Source organism: Calidris pugnax, unplaced genomic scaffold (assembly GCF_001431845.1).
Source record: "Calidris pugnax isolate Ruff unplaced genomic scaffold, ASM143184v1 scaffold125, whole genome shotgun sequence".
Lineage (NCBI taxonomy): Eukaryota > Metazoa > Chordata > Aves > Charadriiformes > Scolopacidae > Calidris > Calidris pugnax.
Window position 1 is genome coordinate 848372 of NW_015090906.1, and position 21235 is coordinate 869606.

Genomic DNA, 21235 nt, shown 5'->3' on the forward strand with positions numbered 1-21235 from the left:
CAGTTCTGGGCTCCCCAGTTCAAGAAGGACAGGGAACTGCTGGAGAGGGGACAGCAGAGGGCTACAAAGATGCTGAGGAGCCTGGAGCATCTCCCTTAAGAGGAAGGCTGAGGGACTTGGGGCTTTTTAGTCTTGAGAAGAGAAGGCTGAGGGGGTATCTGATCAATGCTTATAAAAACTTAAAGGGAGGGTGTCAGGCGAATGGGGCTGGTCTTTTTTCAGTGGTGCCCAGTGACAAGACAAGAGGGTAGTGGGCACAAACTGGAACATAAGAATTTCCACCTAAAAATGAGGAGGAACTTCTTTCCTGTGAGGGTGGCAGAGCCCTGGAACAGGCTGCCCAGGGAGGTGGTGGAGTCTTCTTCTCTGGAGACATTCAAAACCCACCTGGAGACTTTCCTGTGGGACCTGCTCTGGGTGGACTTGCTCTGGGAGGGGGGTTGGACTGGGTGATCTCCAGAGGTCCCTTCCAACCCCATAGCATTCTGTGATTCTGTGTGGTTCTTCAGCACAGGCGTTGCAGCTTCTGACTCTGATTCCAGGTATGTGCCTCATTGCTTGCCCCACCTCCAGACCACAACACTACATCTTCCCTTCTGTCACCCAAGGTGTATTTAAGCTATTGTTGGTGTTCCAACCAGTGCTGTTTTCTGTTTTTGCTTGCAATGTTGACATATTTTCTGTTGTAATTTTTTAAGGCATGAAAAAGATGTTGCCCCACATCTCCAACCTTCAGAGATGGGGAAATAGTGACAACAGGAAAACTTCTCCTGATATTTCCACAGATTTGTGGGCAGATACACATTCATTATTGTAGTAGGTCAGTTGGGCGATCCTCCTACTGCCATACCTGAGCTCAGAATAATCTGGTGTGGAACAGATGTCTTATAGTCCAAAGCAGGGACAACCTTGAGGTCACATTAGGTTCCTCAGGCCTGTGTGCAGTCAGGTTTTGAATATCTCCAAGTACCGAAATCACAGTCTCTCTGCACCCATTTCACTGTTTGGCTGTCCCCATTCTGCGGATTTTTCTCTTTATGTCTAACAGGATTTTTTTCTTGTTGTGGTTTGTGCCTTTTGTCTCTTAATTGCTGTAAATTTTCAAGGTTTGGCTGTCTTCTCTGTCTCCCCCCATTAGGTACTTGCAGGCAGCTTTAGGATCTCCCTGGAGTCTTCTCTTCTTCAAGCTGAGCTGTTTTCTCAGCCTTTCCTTATGCATTCCGTTCTTCGGCCCGCTCATTTTGGTGGCTCTCCACTGGACTTGCTCCAGGATGTCAGTGTCTTTCTGGGGAGCCCAAAACTAGACACAGCATCCAGATGGAACCTCACAAACTGCCCCATAGAGGGGAAGAACCACTTCCTTTGACCCTCTGGCCGCATTCTTCCCAATGCAGCCACCCCTTTTCATTGCAGGCGCAGGCTGCTCCCTCATATTCAACTTGTCCCAGCAGCAAGGGTTTACTCTCTGCTGGGTACTCTGACTTTGCTGAACTTCCAGGGGTTCCTGCCATCCTGCTGAGGTCCCTCTGAGCTGCAGCATTGCAACCTGCCTGTCCCAAGAATCATAGAATCATTGAGGTTGGAAGAGACCCTTGGGATCATCGAGTCCAACCATCTACCCTACTCTACAAAGTCCTCCCCTACACCATATCCCTCAGTACCCCATCTAAACGTCCCTTAAACACATCTAGGGATGGTGACTCAACCACCTCCCTGGGCAGCCTATTCCAATGCCTGACCACTCTTCCTAATGTTCAGTCTAAACCTACTCTGTTGGAGCTTGAAGCCGTTCCTTCTTGTTCTGTCACTAATTACCTGTGAGAAGAGACTAGCACCAACCTCTCTACAGTGTCCTTTCAAGTAGTTGTAGAGAGTGATGAGGTCTCCCCTCAGCCTCCTCTTCCTCATACTAAACAGCCCCAGCTCCCTCAGCCGTTCTTCATATGATTTGTCTTCCAGGCCCTTCACTAGTTTCGTTGCCCTGTTTCCATTCCTCAGGAACTTCCCCTGGCACAGGAAATGAGCAGCTTTGCAGTCACATTGGCTCCCTCAGATAAATCCCACGTGGTCCCATGGACTTGAAAATGCCTGGTTTGCTTCAGTGGTCTCCAGATCAGTCTTCTGCAGCGTGGGTGATGCTTTGTGACCCCAGACCCCACTGCTCCACACAGGGGAGCCAAGAATAGACCATGCCAGCAAAGCCAAGGCAGAGAAGACATCGAGTCCCTTGACCTTTTCCATGTCCTTTGTCACCAGGTCCCCCTATTCCGTTCTCCATTGGGTCCACATTTACCTTCGCCTCCCTTTTGCTGCTGATGTATCTGCAGAAGCCCTTCTTGAATCTTCTGGTGAAGAGAAATGAACCTGCTTGTTGCTGGTAGATTTTGTTGTTGTTCTTGTTATCGTCTCATCTACATCTGTTTTCCCTGGCATCTAAGTTAAAAAAGCTAATTTTGCTGAGTTGGAGCAGCTGCCACTTCCCACCACAGTAAATTAAGCTTTCAGAAGACCTCATTTTTGGAATTACAGTTCTGATCATAATGTGGATTTTAATAGTCAATTGAGGTGCTTATTAAATTCTAACACTGTGCATTAAGACTGTTTCTGTACTGCTGGAGAAATCTCCATCGTTTAGTTTTTATTAGTTTGGTGATTTAATGAACAGAAAACATTAAAACTAAAAGCCAAATGCAAAACATCTGTGTAAAAATGGTCTATAATATTTGGGAAACTGACAGACATGGCTGTAAAAATACTTTTTGCAAAGACGTAGCCCCTCTTAAATGCCATTCCTTTTAATAAAAAGATGAATGCCACCATCAGTGGCATTTTTCTTATGAAAATTCTTATTGAAAAAAATCTCTCCCTCGTTTCTTTCCCTATGTTCACGAGATTCAGTCTGCTTTCTTTTTTTTTTCTTTTTTTTCTTTTTCTTTTTTCCCCAGATAAAAATCAGAATAAGATGCGAAGGCTAGGGTTTTTCACACACCTCTGGTTTTGGGGAGCACGGCTCATGGCACAGCCAGCAGTTGTGCCACTGAGGTCACCACGTGGTTCTCAGCGCCGTAGCCCAGAGAGGTGCCAGCAGCGCCCAAAATCCATCTTTTGTTGGACTGGAGTTTGATCGTGGGCTGTATTAGTGCCAGGGTACGACTAAGGGGCAGCCACTTCACCCACCCACCCCTCCCTGCCCAGGTCCTGAATCATTTTGGGGTGAGATATAACTGGGTGGCCCAGTGAGACGGGAGTTACTGCACAGGCCAGTATTACTGGGCATCACCAGTACCGTTAGCAAGATTAGCAAAGAAACAGTGAGTGAAAAGGAATAACTGCATTCAATTTACAAAGAGATTAGTTTTTGAGGCTCTCCTTGTTTAAAAATGCTCATATGTATATAAGTAAACATCTATTATGTATGTATAATATATATAAAAGCATTTTAGTTCTCAGACTCTTAAATCACAACAGCAAAATCACTAACTACATATTCTTTTTGGTTTGTTGGGTTTTTTTTCAGGTATGAAAGCCACCTTTACATAAGATGCTGCCAAACACATACAGTGGAAGAAATATCTAGGTTACAAACAGGTTGGTGCCAAATTTAAATACTGCCTGTTGTTCTGCTCTATCTTTTCAATGGGAGTCTTACCCGAGTTTTGAAGCAGGTGAAGATTTATTGGGATTCCTGTTTCAGTTTGGATGGTGAAGGCAATTGCAGCATGTATCTGAGATAAAAATAGACCTTTCAGTGCAGTTATAATTAGGCCTCCAATAATAAAACTGTTACTCTAGTTGATTATGGTTTTTTTTTTCCTTTCTTTCCCTTCCCCCTCACTTGAATTTGATTCGAGGAACTTTTATTAACTTTCTGTTTACTTATGACTAAGGGTTTTCCTATAGCTCAGGAGCCAAAGGTCTGGTTTTGTTGGCAGTGAAGGGCTGGGTGCTGTCACTGCTGCTGCTGGTTGTCCCTTCATGGTGCCTGTCCGCTCACCTTGGACTACACAAAATAGTTTAGTAATATGAGAGGGGGTTTTTTGAGTTCCTCATCTTGTTTGTCCCTTTTTTTGTGAGCAGCCTATGTTTTGTTGTAGCTCCCAAAGGGAGTGACTAACTACTCTGAGCAGAACATGGAACCACTGACCACGAGAACAGGAATGCACTCCAGTCTAGCAGCTGCCACAAATGGAGTATGTAAACCTGCTCAGGTACATCTTTACTTAAATCATTGGGAGTTTTGCCACTGAGTTTTAAAGGGAATCACATTTAGGACAGAGGTTAAGTTCGGAAGCACTTCCTATCCGTGCCTTGCCTTCTGTTTATCTGCAGCACTAACATGAAGCTCAGTATATTGACAGCTGAGTTTTTGATCCATCCATGTGTCACCTGGGATTCCAGCAAAACCTGTTGCAGAATGGAGTTAAGCTTCCTAAAGCAGCCACGATCCAGGGTTGTGGTGCACACCCTGTCATCAAGAGAGTGCCTGGAGCAATGTGGGGCTTACTCTTGGTGGTGCATCTTTGGGAGCAGGACCTGTTTGGATTGTTCATGAGCAGTGGTCAGACTGGCAAGTGTTGAGGATCTATTTGCATATGTTGGGTTGGCCAAATAATGCAAATTCTTAGCATAATTTCCTTCCAGTCCTGATGCTGCTACCCAGTGTATTTGTTACTGGGTTGGCTGCCCTCAGTTTACTGCTCCTCTGCGCTCTCCTGGCTCTTTCATCCAGATCCCAAACTTCTCCATCTCCTGGGAGAGCAGCCTTCAAGGCTGGACCTGGAGCAAGGCAGCACACTGCCTTCCTCCCACCTTCATCCTCCTCAGAGCTCTTCTTTCTGTCCCCACCTCCCTGCTCTGTCCTGGTCAGAGAAGAGCTCCCCCAAGAAAAGGGGATAGATGAAGGACAGCAAATTCCAGCAGGAGACACCCTACCTTCCAGCAGCCTCTGCTTCCCGGCATAGGGCTTGAAGGATGAGCTGACTGTCACACCAATGGCACGACCCAGTCTGAACCGTGACATGGGGTGGGGGCTGAGGTCCACTTTGCAAAAGACTGATGAAGCTCCACTGCATGGTGGCAACAGGGACACGTGCAAAGATGATAGAAATCATCTCCTGAACTGTGCTCCAAGTCTTAGCGGTGGGGCTGTTTTCAGTCCCTTAATATTCTTCTCCTCGAATGTGTCGGTTGATGCACTCACAGCATTAATTAAGGCAGATGAGAGTGTGCTAAGGACAGTGTATATTGAATCTGCCACTCTTAAGGGTGTCCCAGCTTCAGAGGAATACCAAGCTTATTTTTTACAACCTCTATTTGCAGCTGCCTGGTTTTTACCCTTCTTCCCCCTTTCCCTACCCTAGGTTTCTCCTCCACACATTTTTCTCTGATCAATGCTTATAAATACTTAAAGGGTGGGTGTCAGGAGGATGGGGCTGGTCTTTTTTCAGTGGTGCCCAGGGATAGGACAAGAGGAAATGAGCACAAACTGGAACATAAGAAGTTCCACCTAAACATGAGGAGGAACTTCTTTCCTGTGAGGGTGGCAGAGCCCTGGAACAGGCTGCCCAGAGAGGTGGTGGAGTCTCCTTCTCTGGAGACATTCAAAACCCGCCTGGAGATGTTCCTATGCAACCTGCTCTGGGTGGACCTGCTTTGGCAGGGGGGTTGGACTAGATGATCTCCCGAGCTCCCTTCCAACCCTGTATGATTCTATGATTCTATCCCAGATCTCTGTCAGTTCAGACGAGGTATTTGGGAAACAACCCCTCCACCACCGTGCTGGGGTGGCAGCGGGGCCATAAAAATCCCCCCAGACTGGTTCACGGAGGGATGAGGCAAGCTCTGCCGTTCTCTGTAGGGGCAGGAGATAAAGAGAACATCATTCTGTGCTCCGTGCCTGAGGGTGCCAGCTGTTTCTCCCCCACACAGGGGCTGATGAAATCCCTGCGGCCCGGTGACTGCTGGCAGAGAAGGGGGGAAAAAACACAGGAAAGGAGAGGGAGGGGAAGGAGCAATGAGCGTTCCCCACCAACGTCCTGGCCGGCAGCAGGCCCTCCCATCTGCGAACCCTGCCAAGCCCTGGCTGCCGGCGGCGTTCGGGAGGCCTTTCTGAGCATGCACGGCCGCTGGCGCATGTGCGGCCCAGGCCAAGGCCGCGGAGGCCGACGGGGCCCTGCTCCTCCCCGGCTGCGTTCCTCGGGTCAGGCTGGGGACCGAGCCCTCCGGTTTGCCCGGCCGGGATGGAGCAGCTCGGGAAGAAGTCAGGGCCGGCGGCTCGGCTGGACGTCATCCTCCGGCACCTCTCCCCGCGGCTGGGAGCAGCCCCTGCTCCCGTATCCTTTCTGACGTGAGGCCGGGAAGAGGTTTGGGGGCAGATAGAGCAGGGGGACGTTGGGGTCAGGGTTCTGTTTCTCCCGCCCCAGCGAGCTTTGCCCCTGGCTCCCCGCACCCTGCCGGTTTGGGGGGTGAGCACTGAGGGGGGGGTTCTGCAGTGGTTTGCCCTACAAGGACACCCTGCCCGGGAAGGACACAGGGACGGTGTCTCCGTGCCTTGGTTATTGGGTGGTGAGGTGCAGGGGGGGGGCCGTGCCCCCCATGCAGCCCCTTGGCGAGCTGGGATGTATTGGGGCAGCGCTTCCCCCGGCAGCCCAAATGCATATTTTGGGGTCAGCCTCCATCCCACCCCAAAAGCCTCTTGCTGCCTGGTGCTTCCTCCCTGAGCTTCACCCCTGTGACCTGGGATGTGCATCTGATGAGCCATCCACGTCTCCTCATCCCTCTACCCCCCACCATGGCACATAAGCCCCCCCTTGCCAACCCTGGGGGGAGACCCGTGGTGAATTTTCCTCCTCCAAATTTCGTGGGTTTGGGAGAGATAAACTCTGCAAGGCGGGAGGAACGGCACAGCGAGTCTCAGGCTTCGGTGAGAGGGACAGGTTTGGCCAGTAAACCAGCAGCAGGAGAAACATGGGGGGCTTGGTTTGTGGGGGGGGAAGTGAGGTGGAAATGTTGGGGGCTGCCGGCCTTACAACAGATCAAGGGAAGGAAAGCAGGGCAGGGAGAAGGTTTTGCTTCGGTCTGTCCCGTGTTTCCAAAAGTTAAATGAAGACAGACTGCTGGTCGGTAGTGTTTTTAAAGCTGCTGCCATAAATCCTGCTTTTTTTAAAAGAAAAAAAAAATTAAATACTGCTGATTCTCAGTGAGAGCCAAATGCCGACAAGTTACCTCTGAATTATAATAAATTGGTGAAGAGGATCCAACAGCGTGTAGGAGCCTTCAAATATATTACAAATATGAAGATAGATGGATAGTAGTTGACTCAGAGTCAATAAGGCAAAGGCACAAGCAGGAACACAAAATTGGAAATAAAGGCTAGGAAAAGCTCCCTGGTTATCCAGAGGGAGCAAGTAAGTAAGGAGAGGAGCTGCTCAAGCTGGTTTGTTTGTAAATCCAGCTACAGTGGTCCTGATGCAAAGAGCGTCGGACAAAAACATAACTTAATCGGGCTGGAATAAGAAAGGCGTGTGGATAAAACAAATGATAGAATCTTGTAAGAATAGATTTATTTGATGTATTTATCTCAGTGCAGAGGTTTTGTTGTAATCTCTGGTTTGATGAATTGGGTGAGACAGTCAGTTTTCCTTCCCTCTCCTTTTATGAAGGGTCTTAATAGAAATGTCTTGATGGAAACCTAAACCCTGAAAACCCCCCAAAGTCCACGGGGTCTCTGCCCTGCTCTGTTGGGGTGCAGGTGTGTGCACCCCTCTCTCGCTGCTTCCTGAGACCTGCAGAGGAGGTCAGATGCCTTCTGCTGGCTCATCCCAGCCTCCAACCTTCCCCTGGAGAAGGCAGCATCCAGATCTTCCCTCTTTATTTAAAATTAAATCTGCATAGTAGAGAGTTTAATACCATGTTGTAAACACCCAGTTTCCTCCCTGTAGTTGCTATTGGGAATCGGTATGTTAGAGATTGGTGTGTGCTGGTTGTGCTGGTTTATTGGAAGATCAGTTCTTTCTACACAGAAGGGAAAAAGTCTGCCTTCCCAGAGTCCTCCCCATGCAGCCTCAGGAAGGAGAGGAAGCAGCGAGAGGTGAAATGGGGCAGGTTTTTCTTGGGAGCTTGGTGCAGGAGCCAGAGGGAAGGGCTGCATCGGTGACACCAGCACTTACCTCCTTATGGGAAGGCAACTGAGGAAAAGCCACATTGACAAGAGCCTGTAGAAGACCTTCACTCCTACAGCTGTGAATTCAGCTTGGGTGCTGCCTGGTTTGGGACACAGGGGGAAAAAAACTCCAGCAGGCCAACTGTCGAGGTGAGGGTTTCCTCAAAATGCTGACAAAGAAGGGAGGTTCAGGAAGCAACTGCTCCCACTGGAGTGATTTGGGTGTTTGGCTGCTGCTGGTCAAACCCTGATGGTGGTGGCTCTCAGGCCAGGACCATCTCAGCAGCTGTCTCTGAGATGGTTTCTGAGAGAATGACACAAGTTTATTGTGCTTGTTTTAGATGCGCAGGCATTTGCACCATCCCTCAAGACTCTGCAGGGAGATGCTTTGGAAAAGCTCCCGGGGATCTTGAACCTCTCGGTGCTTCAGTTCATCCAAAAGTATTATATTGCCTTCTCAGTTGGTTAACATATCTGTGAATACGTTAGTCCCAAGATGGTGTGTGTGAGGGGAGGTTTAAATACCCCATGTCATCACCAAAATGAGCTGCTGGAGGTGGCAGCTCCTTCCCAGCCCATGTGCCTCCTGTTTTTAGTTGTCCAAGCCACCCAAACTTGTCCTTTGAGCTTTGTAAAGGTGACAAGAGCAAAACCAGTGAGAGGAAGAGGTGCTGCAAAGGAAGGAGGAAGGTGTTCAAATGGAGTCTGGCGTTTGGTGGACTTGTCTGCTGTCCCCCACATCTGGGAGGTGGTGGTGTGCTGAGGAGGGTACCACAGCCGGGGTTCAACCAGGTCCTGTGTCCCCATCAGCTATCTGTGGACATTTAGGTGCCTGAATTTGGATCTGAAATGTGGTGTGTGGAGCAGTAATGCCCTCAGTTGGGGAATCCCTTACTCTGGGGCCTGCTGTGGTGGGTTCCACCTGGTCTCCCCATGTCCTCTTCCTTCCCTCTCTCTTCCATCCAGTTCTCAGAACCTTTTCCTCCCTTTGGCTCATCATTTGAGACAGAATTCTATGATTCTTTTTTTGCTACAAATTTTTGCGTGTGTCGTGTTTCTTCTCCCACTGTATGTGACTCTTGACCAGCTAATTTTTAAGCTTCCTGGAGTAGGGCCGTAGACACAACTGTTGTGGTGAAACCTATTTCTTATTCCAGAAGTGTGCATGCTTTTATGGGACATTTTAAAGGTAGTGGTGAGCAGTGGTGAGGAAAGTCTTTGGTTTACATAAAATCCCAAAGCACAGTGGTCTCCAGACATGCATGTGTAGACCCAGAGATATGCAGGAAAATGTTCTTTTTTTGTCCTTGCTCCTAGGTGACGCTTCAGTTCCATGTGCAGTTCTTGTGAGGCTTCATTAGCAAGTGAGCTTTAATTGCTCTGTGGGTGAGAAGGCCTCTCTCTGCACAGGAGAACACAGCTGTGGTTATTTAAACCTGTTGAAGTGAGTTGAGGTGGAGGACAAGCCCATAGCTTTCCTCTCTTTGTGCTCTCCCTATCAAGTTTGGGAGGGACCTAATCTCTGCAGTAACTGGATAGAAGGTGAGGGTTTGCACCCCTGGGAATTTGAAGGCCCAGGTTCACCCCATATAACTTCTGGCTCCAAATTTGGCACACTCATGTTAGGAGGGGAGAGATGGAGAAGTACCTCCAGGAGACAACGTAGGTTTTTGGGTAGGTTTGGCTGCTCTCTGAAGCATGGGGAGGGAAACTGGGCAAATAAACATCTCCACTGAGCACCTCATTGAGTGACTTGATGTTCTGGGAGATGAATTGAGGCCTATGAACTGCTCTAGAGTCTCAGGCATTTTGTACTGACCTTTCTATAGGCGTGGACAAGGCTGTACCATGCTGTTATTTCATATTTCTCTGCCAGATGTGCTGCTCCAAAGGTGGGAAAGAATTTTTTAGAAGCAAGAAGAACATGAAGTGAGTGTCCAGCGTGGCACTTAACTTCATGATGAACTACATTCTAGGATTCAGGACACGTGTATAGATGTTCTACTCTATTGTGCTTGAGTGTGTATATTCCTTAATTTCCATCCCAGACAAGCGTTCCTACTTCAGCCCAAGTTAGTGCTGTTCCTCAGCAATCAGGGAGGTTTCGGTAAGCTCTATCTTCCTCTGTAGAGACAAAAAAAAAAGTAACCAGCATAACTTAATTCCTTTTTCTACGCTAACACACACGTTAATCACCAGACATCGTGCGGCCTTTCATTTTGCAAGGGTATATTACAGAATCACAGAATGATATGGGGTTGGAGGGACCTCTGGAGATCATCTAGTCCAACCTCCCTGACGGAGCAGGTCCCCCTAGAACAGGTTGCACAGGAACGTGTCCAGGTGGGTTTGGAATGTCTCTGGAGAAGGAGACTCCACCACCTTCCTGGGCAGCTTGTTCCAGGGCTCTGCCACCCTCGAAGTCACAGAGTTCCTCCTCATGTTTAGGTGGAACTTCTTATGTTCAAGTTTGTGCCCATTTCCTCTTGTCCTGTCAAGGGGCACCACTGAAAAAAGACCAGCCCTGTCCTCCCGACACCCCCCCTTTTACGTATTTGTGTGCATTGATTAGATCCCCCCTCAGTCTCTTCTCCAGACTAAAAAGACCCAAGTCCCTCAGCCTTTCATATTCTCCTTTGTTTCACTATAGTTTAATAAAAAAGCTTCACCATGCATCTTGAAAGTGTCCAAGTGGATAATCTGACTGCAGAGATTATTCCTCTGTACTTCAGTGTCTCTGTTGAGAGTAAAGCTGCTGAGCACCCATCCTGGCTTTCCCACTGCTGAGGACCCATCCCAGCTTTTCTGCTCCCCAATTCACCCCAGCAGCCACTGATCCCCCACGTGTCACCACCTTCCCACTGTTCTGCCCAGCCCTACTAACGTGTTTCTCCTCTGTGTCTCAGCTACACCCTGGACAACGATGTCCTCACCACCGAGCAAAGGCAGTTCTATGAAGATAATGGGTATCTGCTCATTAAGAAGCTCGTTTCTGACGAAGACATTGAGCGCTTCAGGTATGGGGCACTTGCCTGAGGTGCTGGGGGGTCCTGTGCTCAGCAGCATCCTGAGGGAGCTCTGGGAAACCGGGTGAAGCTGAGCTCTCCCAACATGGACATTCCCTCTGCTTTTGCAGGAAGGAGTTTGTGAGGATCTGTAAAAGAGAAGTGACTCCACCAGGAGCTATGATTATGAAAGACGAGTCCCTGAGATCCCAGTATGGTCAGTCTGAAAAAGTAGTTAATAAAGTGCAGGACTTCCAGGAGGACAAAGAACTGTTCCGATACTGTACTCTGCCAGAGGTAAAATAAATAGATAATTTTAAAAACCCAGCAAAAAGAGGGGTGGTGGGGGTGGTGGAAGAGCCTCTACGAATGCATCTATGTTTCAATGCCTGCGCGAAGGAGCTTTTTGGCTCCACTAAAGCTGTATCTTTTATGCCTTAGAGGCCCTGTATGTCACTCCCGTAAGTAAATATGTGAGGAAGGAGTATCAAGCCATCTTTTAAGAGTGTTCTGCTTGAACACAGGATGGATGGTGGTCAGGGCAGAAGAATTAAAGCAGTTGTCCTCTGTCCCTGTGGCGCGGAGCCAGTCAGGAATGTGACTAACCCAAACTGTGTGGGGGCAGTAGGACAGATCAGCAACATTTTCTGAATGTCTTTTATCCAGGCAAAGCATCCGCTCTCTGGGCAGGTCCAGCTTTGCAGCCAATATTCATGTTGTGGTGGAAAACCATAGCTTTGTGGAAGTCTGACCCTCCCCATCTTCTCAACTCCACCCAGCTGCACCATCTTCTGTCTTGGCCTCCTACCACCATACCTGTTTGTGTGCCATGCCACATCCTGCATCCATCCATCCCCTCATCCCAACCTCCTCCTCCTGCACCTTGGTCCTCAGCCAAACATCCAGGTCCCAGAGCTTCTTCAGAAATCTTTCCTCTTATCTTGGATGTCTCTAATAATTTTTTCTAATGCTTTCCTCCCTGTAGGTCCTCAGATATGTTGAATGCTTCACAGGGCCCAACATCATGGCCATGCACACCATGCTGATAAATAAGCTTCCAGATTCTGGTAAGGAAAACATGGATAAGAGAAAAATAGCGAAATTGTTGTGTGTATGCTCCCTATCTGGCCAAAATTGAACGTAGTATTTTAGAAAAAGTTCTTTGAATAAAGTGAGACAAATTTAAACCAAATAATTTTGAACATTTACAAGGCCACTTCGGTAATAGTTTGGGTGGTTTTTTTAACTTTGGCTTACTAAGATAATATTTCTTGTCTTTCAATGTTCAGTGGGTGTTTGTTTGCTAAAGATGGTGATTGCCTTGGCTGCACCACTCGCACGTCCAAAGCGGGCCAGCGAGCTCCTCGCTCAGCCAGCAGCACTTGTGTAAAGGCCCAGGGTTTAACACATGATGTGCTTTTTGAGCTCAACTTTCCAAACGTGTCGAAAACAGGTGCCTCTGTGGACCTCAGTAAAAGGCAATAAATACAGGTCATCCTTTGCCCAGAGTTTGTCTGCTCCTGGCTGCAGTGACAGCTGTTGCACGCTCAGCGCTTTGATATGAAGATACTTGAATAGGTGTCAAAAGGCAGGTTTTGAGGCTGGTTTTCACAGAATCACAGGGGGTTGGAGGGGACCTCTGGAGATCATGCAGTCCAACCCTCCTGCCAGAGCAGGTCCACCCAGAGCAGGTTGCACAGGAACTTGTCTAGGTGGGTTTTGAATGTCTCCAGAGAAGGAGACTCCACCACCTCCCTGGGCAGCTTGTTCCAGGGCTCTGCCACCCTCAAAGTAAAGAAGTTCCTCCTCATGTTTAGGTGGAACCTCTTATGTTCCTGTTTGTGCCCACTACCCTCTTGTCCTGTCACTGGGCACCACTGAAAAAAGACCAGCCGACTGGTCCCATCCTCTTAACACCCTCCCTTTAAGTATTTATAAGCATTGATCAGATCCCCCCTCAGCCTTCTCCAGACTAAAAAGACCCAAGTCCCTCAGCCTCTCCTCGTAAGGGAGATGCTCCAGGCCCCTCATCATCTTTGTAGCCCTCTGCTGTCCCCTCTCCAGCAGTTCCCTGTCCTTCTTGACCTGGGGAGCCCAGAACTGGACACAGTGCTCCAGATGGGGCCTCCCCAGGGCAGAGCAGAGGGGCAGGATGACCTCCCTTGACCTGCTGGTCACGCTCTTCTTGATGCACCCCAGGATGCAGGCTTTGGCTCCTGCTGCTGGAAATCAAGATCATAATTTACATGAGGGTGATGGGCAGGGACAGAGGAAAAGAACGAAACTAACCATATTACAGTTTTTCAAAGTAGCTTTGATTCTGCATAAGCTGTTTCAGTTTTATCCAGGTTGAGACCTGAGCTTCGTTTGTTACTCTCAGATGTGCAGCGTCTGAGCAGACACGTGGTACATCGAGTTATTAAAATACTGAGTTTGTTCAAGTCATCTCCGCTTGTCATCTGAAATGCTCCATAGAAAGTTGGTATTTTTTCAGTTTGGAAGTTCAACAGGTGACTGTATTTTTAAAGTAAAAACAAAAAGTCATCTCCACTTGTCATCTGAAATGCTCCATAGAAAGTTGGTATTTTTTCAGTTTGGAAGTTCAACAGGTGACTGTATTTTTAAAGTAAAAACAAAACAATAACAGACAAGAAGTGGGAAGCTGCTGCATATTTGCAAGTTTCAATATCTTTGAGGATTGCTAAAGGTGCAGATCTCAGGAGAGTTTTTGAAGATGCCCAAAGTCTAAATAATATGGCAGGTGACACAAGTGGAAATATCCTAACTTCATCTATTTGAGGAGCAAAGTCCATGGCAAAGTAAATATATAAATAATATATAAAAGGCTGTTTTGGTGTGGATGATATGCTTCCATTTCCATAGTGGGAAAAGAAATAACAAAAAAAACTTCAGAAATATTTTTTTTTTTTGTTTAGATTTCATGGAAAAAAGTCTCTAGGGTGAAGGCTAATAGAGTGCTGGGTAGACTGTCTAGGGAGGCTGCAGTCCATAAACTGAGATTTTTAAATTTTTTTTTCTTTAAAAGAAGGCTAAATAAACTTGTGTTGTTTGCAGCACAGAGAGGGTTGATTTCTGCTTGCAACACAGTGATGGATCATGTGGCTGCAGACAGTGTGGCTGTTTGAAAGGAAGGGTTTGTGCAACATGGTGCTGGTCAAAGTTCACAAAACCAGAGAGCAGCCCGAGTGAATGGTGAAAAGTTGGCAGGGGGTTGGTGGTGGTGAAGGCCAGCAGAAGGAACCTTCTCAGGGACTGCACAGCCAGGCAGCCTACCAGCATTCCTGGTGTCCCCATGCCACTCCTGACCCAAGAATCATAGAATCATAGAATCATAGAATGGTTTGGGTTGGAAGGGACCTCAAAGATCATCCAGTTCCAACCCCCCTGCCATGGGCAGGGACACCTCCCACTAGAGCAGGTTGCTCAAGGCCACATCCAGCCTGGCCTTGAACCCCTCCAGGCATGGGGCAGCCACAACTTCCCTGGGCAACCTGTTCCAGTGTCTCACCACCCTCATAGTAAAAAATTTCTTCCTGAGATCTAATCTGGATCTTTTTTCTTCCAATTTAAAACCGCTTCCCCTTGTTCTATCATTACACTTCCCGTCAAAGAGTCCCTCCCCAGCTCTTCTATAGGCACCCTTCAGGTATTGAAAGGCCGCCATAAGGTCTCCCCAGAGCCTTCTCTTCTCCAGGCTGAACAATCCCAGTTCCCTCAGCCTGTCTTCATAGGAGAGGTGCTCCATCCCTCTGAACCATCACTGTGCTCTTGGTCAATCTTGGAATGGGGTTTAAGGAAGGCCTTTTGGCCTCCAAGTCAGCGGTGGGCAGGAGCAGACACTGACTCCACAGAGTCTCCCCGGTGACAAGCAGCAGCTTCTCAGGACGTGTTCCAGCAAGTGCAGTGGTTTAACGGGAAAGAAAAGGCTGTGTCACGTTTGATGAGGTTGAAGGTTTTGAACCTGTCTTGCAGATCAACAGACTTTTCTCCACCCCATGCATCAGGACTTGCACTATTTCCCCTTCCGGCCTGCGGCCCGCATCGTCTGCTCCTGGACCGCCATGGAGAGGGCCGACCAGGACAACGGCTGCCTCATCGTGCAACCAGGGACACACAAGCAGCACCTCAAGCCCCACGGCTACCCACAGTGGGAGGTAGAGTGTCACGGGTGGGTTGGGGGAGGGCGTGCACGAGGGGACCACATTTTACAGAATCGCAGAGTCACGTGGGGTTAGAAGGGACCTCTGGAGATCATCTAGTCCAACCCCAATTTTGGCTGGAGAGAGCTCACCGTGGAGGGATGATGTGCAGGTCAAAGCTGAGATTTTTAGTGATGGCTTTTCTGTTTGTGCAAGCACTGACTTGTTGCTTGGTTGGCCTCACACTCCGTGTAACCTGGGTAGATCTGTCTCTCTTCCCACCTTCACCTAGAAATTGTCCAGCACGTCATGGCACAGCGGCACAAAGATGCAACTCTTTTCCACTGCCCTTGCTGAGTCTGAGGTTTTTTTCTCCTCCCATGATTTTTTTCCTGCTTGGTGACCATGTGTACTGTCCCAAAGAGGAGAAATGGGATAGTAAAGAACTAGATGCAATTAAATACCAAGCAGTATCTTCCTCTTAAGAACGGGTATTTCCTGACCTGGCCCAGCATTGGGATGGTTGTACTGGGAGCAGGAGGCTGACCCCAACAGTGTCATCAGGCCACACTTGTGGGATTCCCTGATGCTCTTCTCCGTTCTCTCCATCTGAGAAACATTCTTAATTGTCTCAATCCAGCTTCAGAAAATAGAAAATGTAGTATTTTGCTGTAGCTTGGGCTTGAAGTGGGAAGACTTGTGGGCAAGTGGGCAGGCTCTCAGTTGGGCATACACTGCCCAGAGGACACCAGATCGGTAACTGTCCCTGCTGTCCCTCACACTGAGAATCAGCAATTGCTCTACTTTTAAATGAGTGATTTCAACTCAGCTTTTTATTTTTCTAGGGCAAAACCAACAAACTTTTCCATGGGCTGCTTGATGAGGATGAGAAGACTCCCAAGGTGCACCTTGTCATGGAGAAGGGAGACACAGTGTTCTTCCATCCCCTGCTCATTCATGGCTCTGGGATAAACAAGACATCAGGGTTCCGAAAGGTAGGAAACCATCTCTTGATATAGCTTTTGATATTTTTGATTTTTTTTTAAACTGATCAAACTGTCCCCTCCCCTTTACAAGCTGGTGAATATGTAGATGAACTTTTTAATGAGTTTTTAGTTTCTTAATATACTTTTACACTCTCTTTTTTACTTTTTATTTTTAAACATCTCTGTCTTTTGGGAGAAGGGCATGCTGTCAGGCTGCTTGAGACAAAACAGAGCAGGAGTAGAAATCAGATGCTGAATCCATGTTTGAAAGCTGCCTGGAGGTACTTGCTTTTCCAGTAGCTCCCTCTCAGCTGTCTGAAATATCAGGACCTCCTCTTTCTTACCCCTGCCTTGTTGGTAGCTCATCTCTGGATAGCAGGAGCCTCCATCATCCAATAAATAGTATTTATTTATATGATAACACGACCCATTTTTCTATTAAAGATTTGATTATGCATCATCTATTCATTTTGCATGATGATCAGCCAGCTGAAACAGGTAAAAGTGCCCTCCTTTGAAGGCCAGATCCTTTCTCTGACATGGATTCATCCAGGCATGTAAGGAACTGTAGCCTCTAGCGTAGTCACTAGTAGCAATGCAGGTATTCAATGGCTTCAAGCTGGAGGGGAACAGATTTAGATTGGAGATTAGAAGGGGGTTCTTTACTGTGAGGGTGGTGGAGCACTGGAACAGGTTGCCCAGGGAGGTGGTTGAGGCCCCATCCCTGGAGATATTCAAGGAGAGGCTCGACGAGGCCCTGGGCAACCTGGTCTAGTTGGGGGTGTCCCTGCTGACTGCGGGGAGGTCGGACTAGATGACCCTTGGAGGTCCCTTCCGGCCTGGGAAATTCTATGATTCTATGATTCTATGATTCTATTTCCCCTCATGCATTGCAACACAGGCTGCTCTATTTTTATTTTGCCTGCATCAACTATATGGCCTGTCCTTTCAGCCCCAGTAGGAGTTTACTGGTGTGGAATTCATTCCTCCTGCAGTCCTGAAAGCAGAGAGGACATTGAGTACTGAGAGTCTCATCTGCTGGCTCTTTCCTGGCTGGTGGAGCAACAGTCCGGTTTAGTATCCCGCAGAAACACAAGAGCTTCCTCACACTGTGCCAAATCCCAACATTTTGGGGTAAATCAGTGAGTATCCCGGAGCTCTCCGAGCCAGGTCATGGTCCAGCACCCTTTGAGACCTGGCACGATCTCACTGGCAGCTGGCACAGCTCGTGTCATGAGAGAACAGCTTTTTCCAGTGGGGCATTTCTATTTATTTCCTCTAGACTCCACTTAAGCAAGACCTGATTACCAAACGAGTGGGCTGATGCGACTGTCTGGGTGCAGAAAGAACCCTTACTGAAGAGCCAGGTCTGCTCCAGCCCCAACTTTCCCTTGTCCCACTCTGGTTGCTGATATTCTGAGATCAAGTAGCACAGTTCATGCTGGGGGAGTGTTAGGGAGAGGAGGGAAGGAAGAAGGGCACGTCAGCAAGCAAGAATATTTCTCCAAGGGGACACTCAGGAGAGCAGGAGTGCTAGGAAGGGAGGAAGGAATTTGTTGACGTGGTCTGTAAGGAAGGGGTGGGGTGTCCACGGTCCGGCATGCACCAGATTGTTTTTCCACCATTGATTCCCACCGTCGATGTCTATTCTGACGGATGTGGCAGTGAGTGATGTCCCATTTCCTCACGCAGAGCATAAGCTGTCACTTCGCCAGCTCAGAGTGCCACTACATCGACGTCAAGAACACGAGCCAAGAGCACCTGGAGAAGGAGCTGGTAGAAATGGTTCGCAAGAAATACAACGCGACTTCCGTGGAACTCCGGGTAAGACTTGGCTCTCAGCCCTTTGCTACGATCCAGCTCGGGTCCCTTTCCTAAGTGTCTCTGGTGTGACAGACTCATGCTTTTTGCTATGCCCACTTTGGCAGAATAAAAGACCTGATGTTCAGAGGACGACCAGCAGGCTTTTTTGGGGCTATTTTGCTCATAAGGCTGCTCCTTGCTGTGCTGGAGAGGTGACCTTGCTCTCCGGGCAGCCCCATCACATCCCTTGAGTTCTAGAAGTTCCTCCTCCAGTTCTGCTTGTCAAAGAGGGTTTTATGAGCATGCCTTGGTCCCTCTCAGTGCCAGCTGAGCTGGTGCAGGTTGGATCAGCCCGTCGTTACGTGACTGATGTTGTAGCATAAGTGAGGAGGAGCGGTGGACTCTGCTGGCGTGATGGCTCAGCTCTGAGGCTGCTCACGTGTTCTTCTTTTGTCATTTGAGGGGGTTTAGGCTTCTCCCCTCTGGGTGGCAGTGGGGAGGGCTAACGTGGCCAGGAAAAGTTGGGAAAAATGTTTACACTGAAAGGGTTATTAAGCATTGGGACAGGCTGCCCAGGGAAGTCGTTACCATCCCTGGAGGTATTTAAAAGATGGGTAGATGTAGAGCTTAGAGATATGGTTTAGGGATGGCTTTTGTCAGTGTTGGGTTGATGGTTGGACTCAATGATCTGAAAGGTCCCTTCCAAACTAGAGAATTCTATGATTCTAAGATATGGTCATCTCTGGCCCTGAATTCACAAGTCGGTTGCTGAGCTTTTTTGATCACCAAAAGGTGTACGAGGAAGGCAGTGTGTGCACGAGCAGGCGAGGAGGGTGACTTCTGCAAGGGTGATGTTCTCTGTGCTGCTCATTTCCTCTTCTGCCACCTTCCAGAATTGAACGATGGGCATCTTGGCATTCGTGTAACAACCTGCAGCCAACCTGTCTCCGGGGGGCAGAGGTTGCACCTCTTCTTTAGTTTGAGCTGTATTTTTGTTCTTGACATTTAGGATTTGAAACAATATTCAGTAATTTTTTTTGGCATGGTTTTATGGGTAGGTAGCTGAGCTGAGAACGCCGTAGCTATTTCCATCTCTGGTTTTGCTGGCTCTTAAGGCTTTTCCTTTGTCTCATTTTTGTTTTGAAGGATATTTGGAACTTCCGAGCACGGCTTGTGCAAGGGGAAAGAATTAACCTGTAGAACAACCTCTGAAGAGCGGGATGGAAAACACGTGCCTGAGAATGTGCTTCTCTGGTCGGAGAGTGGTGACCCTGCCCCAGCAGGCACAATTCCGTGTGCTTTGTTGACCTCTGTATTGGTAACTTAGCCAAATGCTGCATCTCAAAATCATTTTATGCTAATACAAAGTAATTGCACTGGGGGTGAACAGCTGATGTACGTCAAGGAAAACCTAGCCTAGGAAAACAGAGATTTGCTGTGGTTATCTTAAACGATCAAAGAATTAAGGTCTTGAAAGAACACCTTGATTTTCTTGATGTTTTCATTCTTGTTTTGTAAAAGTTTCTGATGTGACATACCTTTGGAATGATGCTGTACTAACATAAGATTTTATGCAAGGGTATGTTTTCTAGCATTTCCCACTTCCTTTTCTATGCAAAAGAAAGAAAATGAAGCTCAGTAGGAGCTCACAGGGGAAGTTGTTAGTAGAGCTGATGAAGATGAGGATATGGGTACCAGCAGAAGCAAGGGTGTAAAGAACTGGATAAAGGGGAAGCAGCAACTGCTCACATAGAAAAAACGGAACAGATGGGCTGGAATATTAGAGTTCCTCAGACATGACCTGCTGTGGCACCATATCTTATGAGTAGTGCTGGTACAAGTGAAACATGTGGCTGACAGGGTTGGGAGCCGCTGGGCCAGCAAACCAGCCTCCCGTTGGCCTTGCACAACCACCCCGAGGCTGTGTGAAGTCCTCCTTGGAGTCTGGTGGGTCTGGGAAAAGGTGCCAGGTGAGGGAGGTGGTTGGATGCACCGGTGGTGGGGTGGAGCGACGTGCACTGAAATGATCCTCTCACCTTTCACAACGTCTTTCCTTGCTTTCGGAAAGATTCTTTGGCTTTCAGAATCTATTTTTTGAAATACAGATTTAATCAGAGCAAACCTGTGTTCCAGGGCCTTGTTGTATTATTTCTGGTGGTGGGTGCGTCGTCAAGTATCCCAGTGTAAAATGTCAGTCCTCAGCTATTTTCCAGTCCTTCCTTCCACCCAAAGAAGGTGCCAAAACAGCACCAAAGGCTGCACTGATGGGCTCTCACTGCTCCTTCTGCTCTGTTATCCTGCAGCTCGGGAGGTCACAGGAGGTGAGGTGCACTCCTGTCCTCCACCCACGAGGCTCAAGAACTTCTCCCCGGGGGCTGCCTGGGCAAGTGGCTGCAAGTCAAAGCTGTTGCAGTCATTTCACGCGTGACAACAGAATGCAGAGGAGGGTTTTCCATTTCTTCCTGCAGCATCCATAGGTTTTCTTGCTTGTTTGAATGCTTTTTAAACAAGGTAAGGTTTGAACACAGTTATTGCGTTGGTCCTAAACTCTTGTGGTGGGGTGAGGTGTGTGGGCTGTGGTGTCCATCTGGAGAGAGACATATCCTCTCGGTAGCCTCTGGTTTGACCACAACACCAAGAAATCTGTTGAGCAGGAGACTTAAGGACAGCTTTTGAGTGTCCTGGTTTCTGCGTCTCTTCCCATGCCCTCTGTATAACCCTGGCATCGATGCCACTGTTGGGAAGATGTACCATGATGCCTCTCCAGAGTTGGACCTTCTCAGCCTGTTCTTTGCTTGCTGGATGGGCCTGATTGAATGATTTCCAGTGAGTTAGGGGCTCCTCTATGACTTTGCTGAGCTCACAGACCAGCTGGTGCTCTCCTTTGGATCTTTGTGAGGACTGAAAGTATCCCATCTGGTTCACAACACAGGATCTGTGGAGAGACTTTCCTGTCTGTTGTTATTGATGTAGTTGAGTTGACCACAGAGGGAGCTGTGACCACAGAGAAGAGCTACAGGCGTCCATCAGATTCCCAGAATTTCCAGGCACTGAATTTCTCTTACTATGGCTGGGAGAGCGAAGGAAAAGAAGAACTTTAGCTTTGTTTTTAAAAATTTG

General features: G+C 48.2%; 1 protein-coding gene across 1 annotated transcript; it reads left to right on the top strand.

Moving 5' to 3' along the window:
* The first annotated feature begins 6113 nt into the window (after positions 1-6113).
* PHYH (phytanoyl-CoA 2-hydroxylase) lies at positions 6114-20236 on the top strand. The gene is made up of 9 exons (XM_014949154.1): positions 6114-6332; positions 10210-10268; positions 11068-11178; positions 11298-11463; positions 12152-12233; positions 15160-15341; positions 16172-16321; positions 18005-18136; positions 19262-20236. The coding sequence occupies exons 1-9, from the start codon at positions 6240-6242 to the stop codon at positions 19313-19315; spliced, it is 1029 nt and encodes a 342-aa protein (XP_014804640.1). The 5' UTR covers positions 6114-6239; the 3' UTR covers positions 19316-20236.
* The last annotated feature ends 999 nt before the right edge of the window (positions 20237-21235 follow it).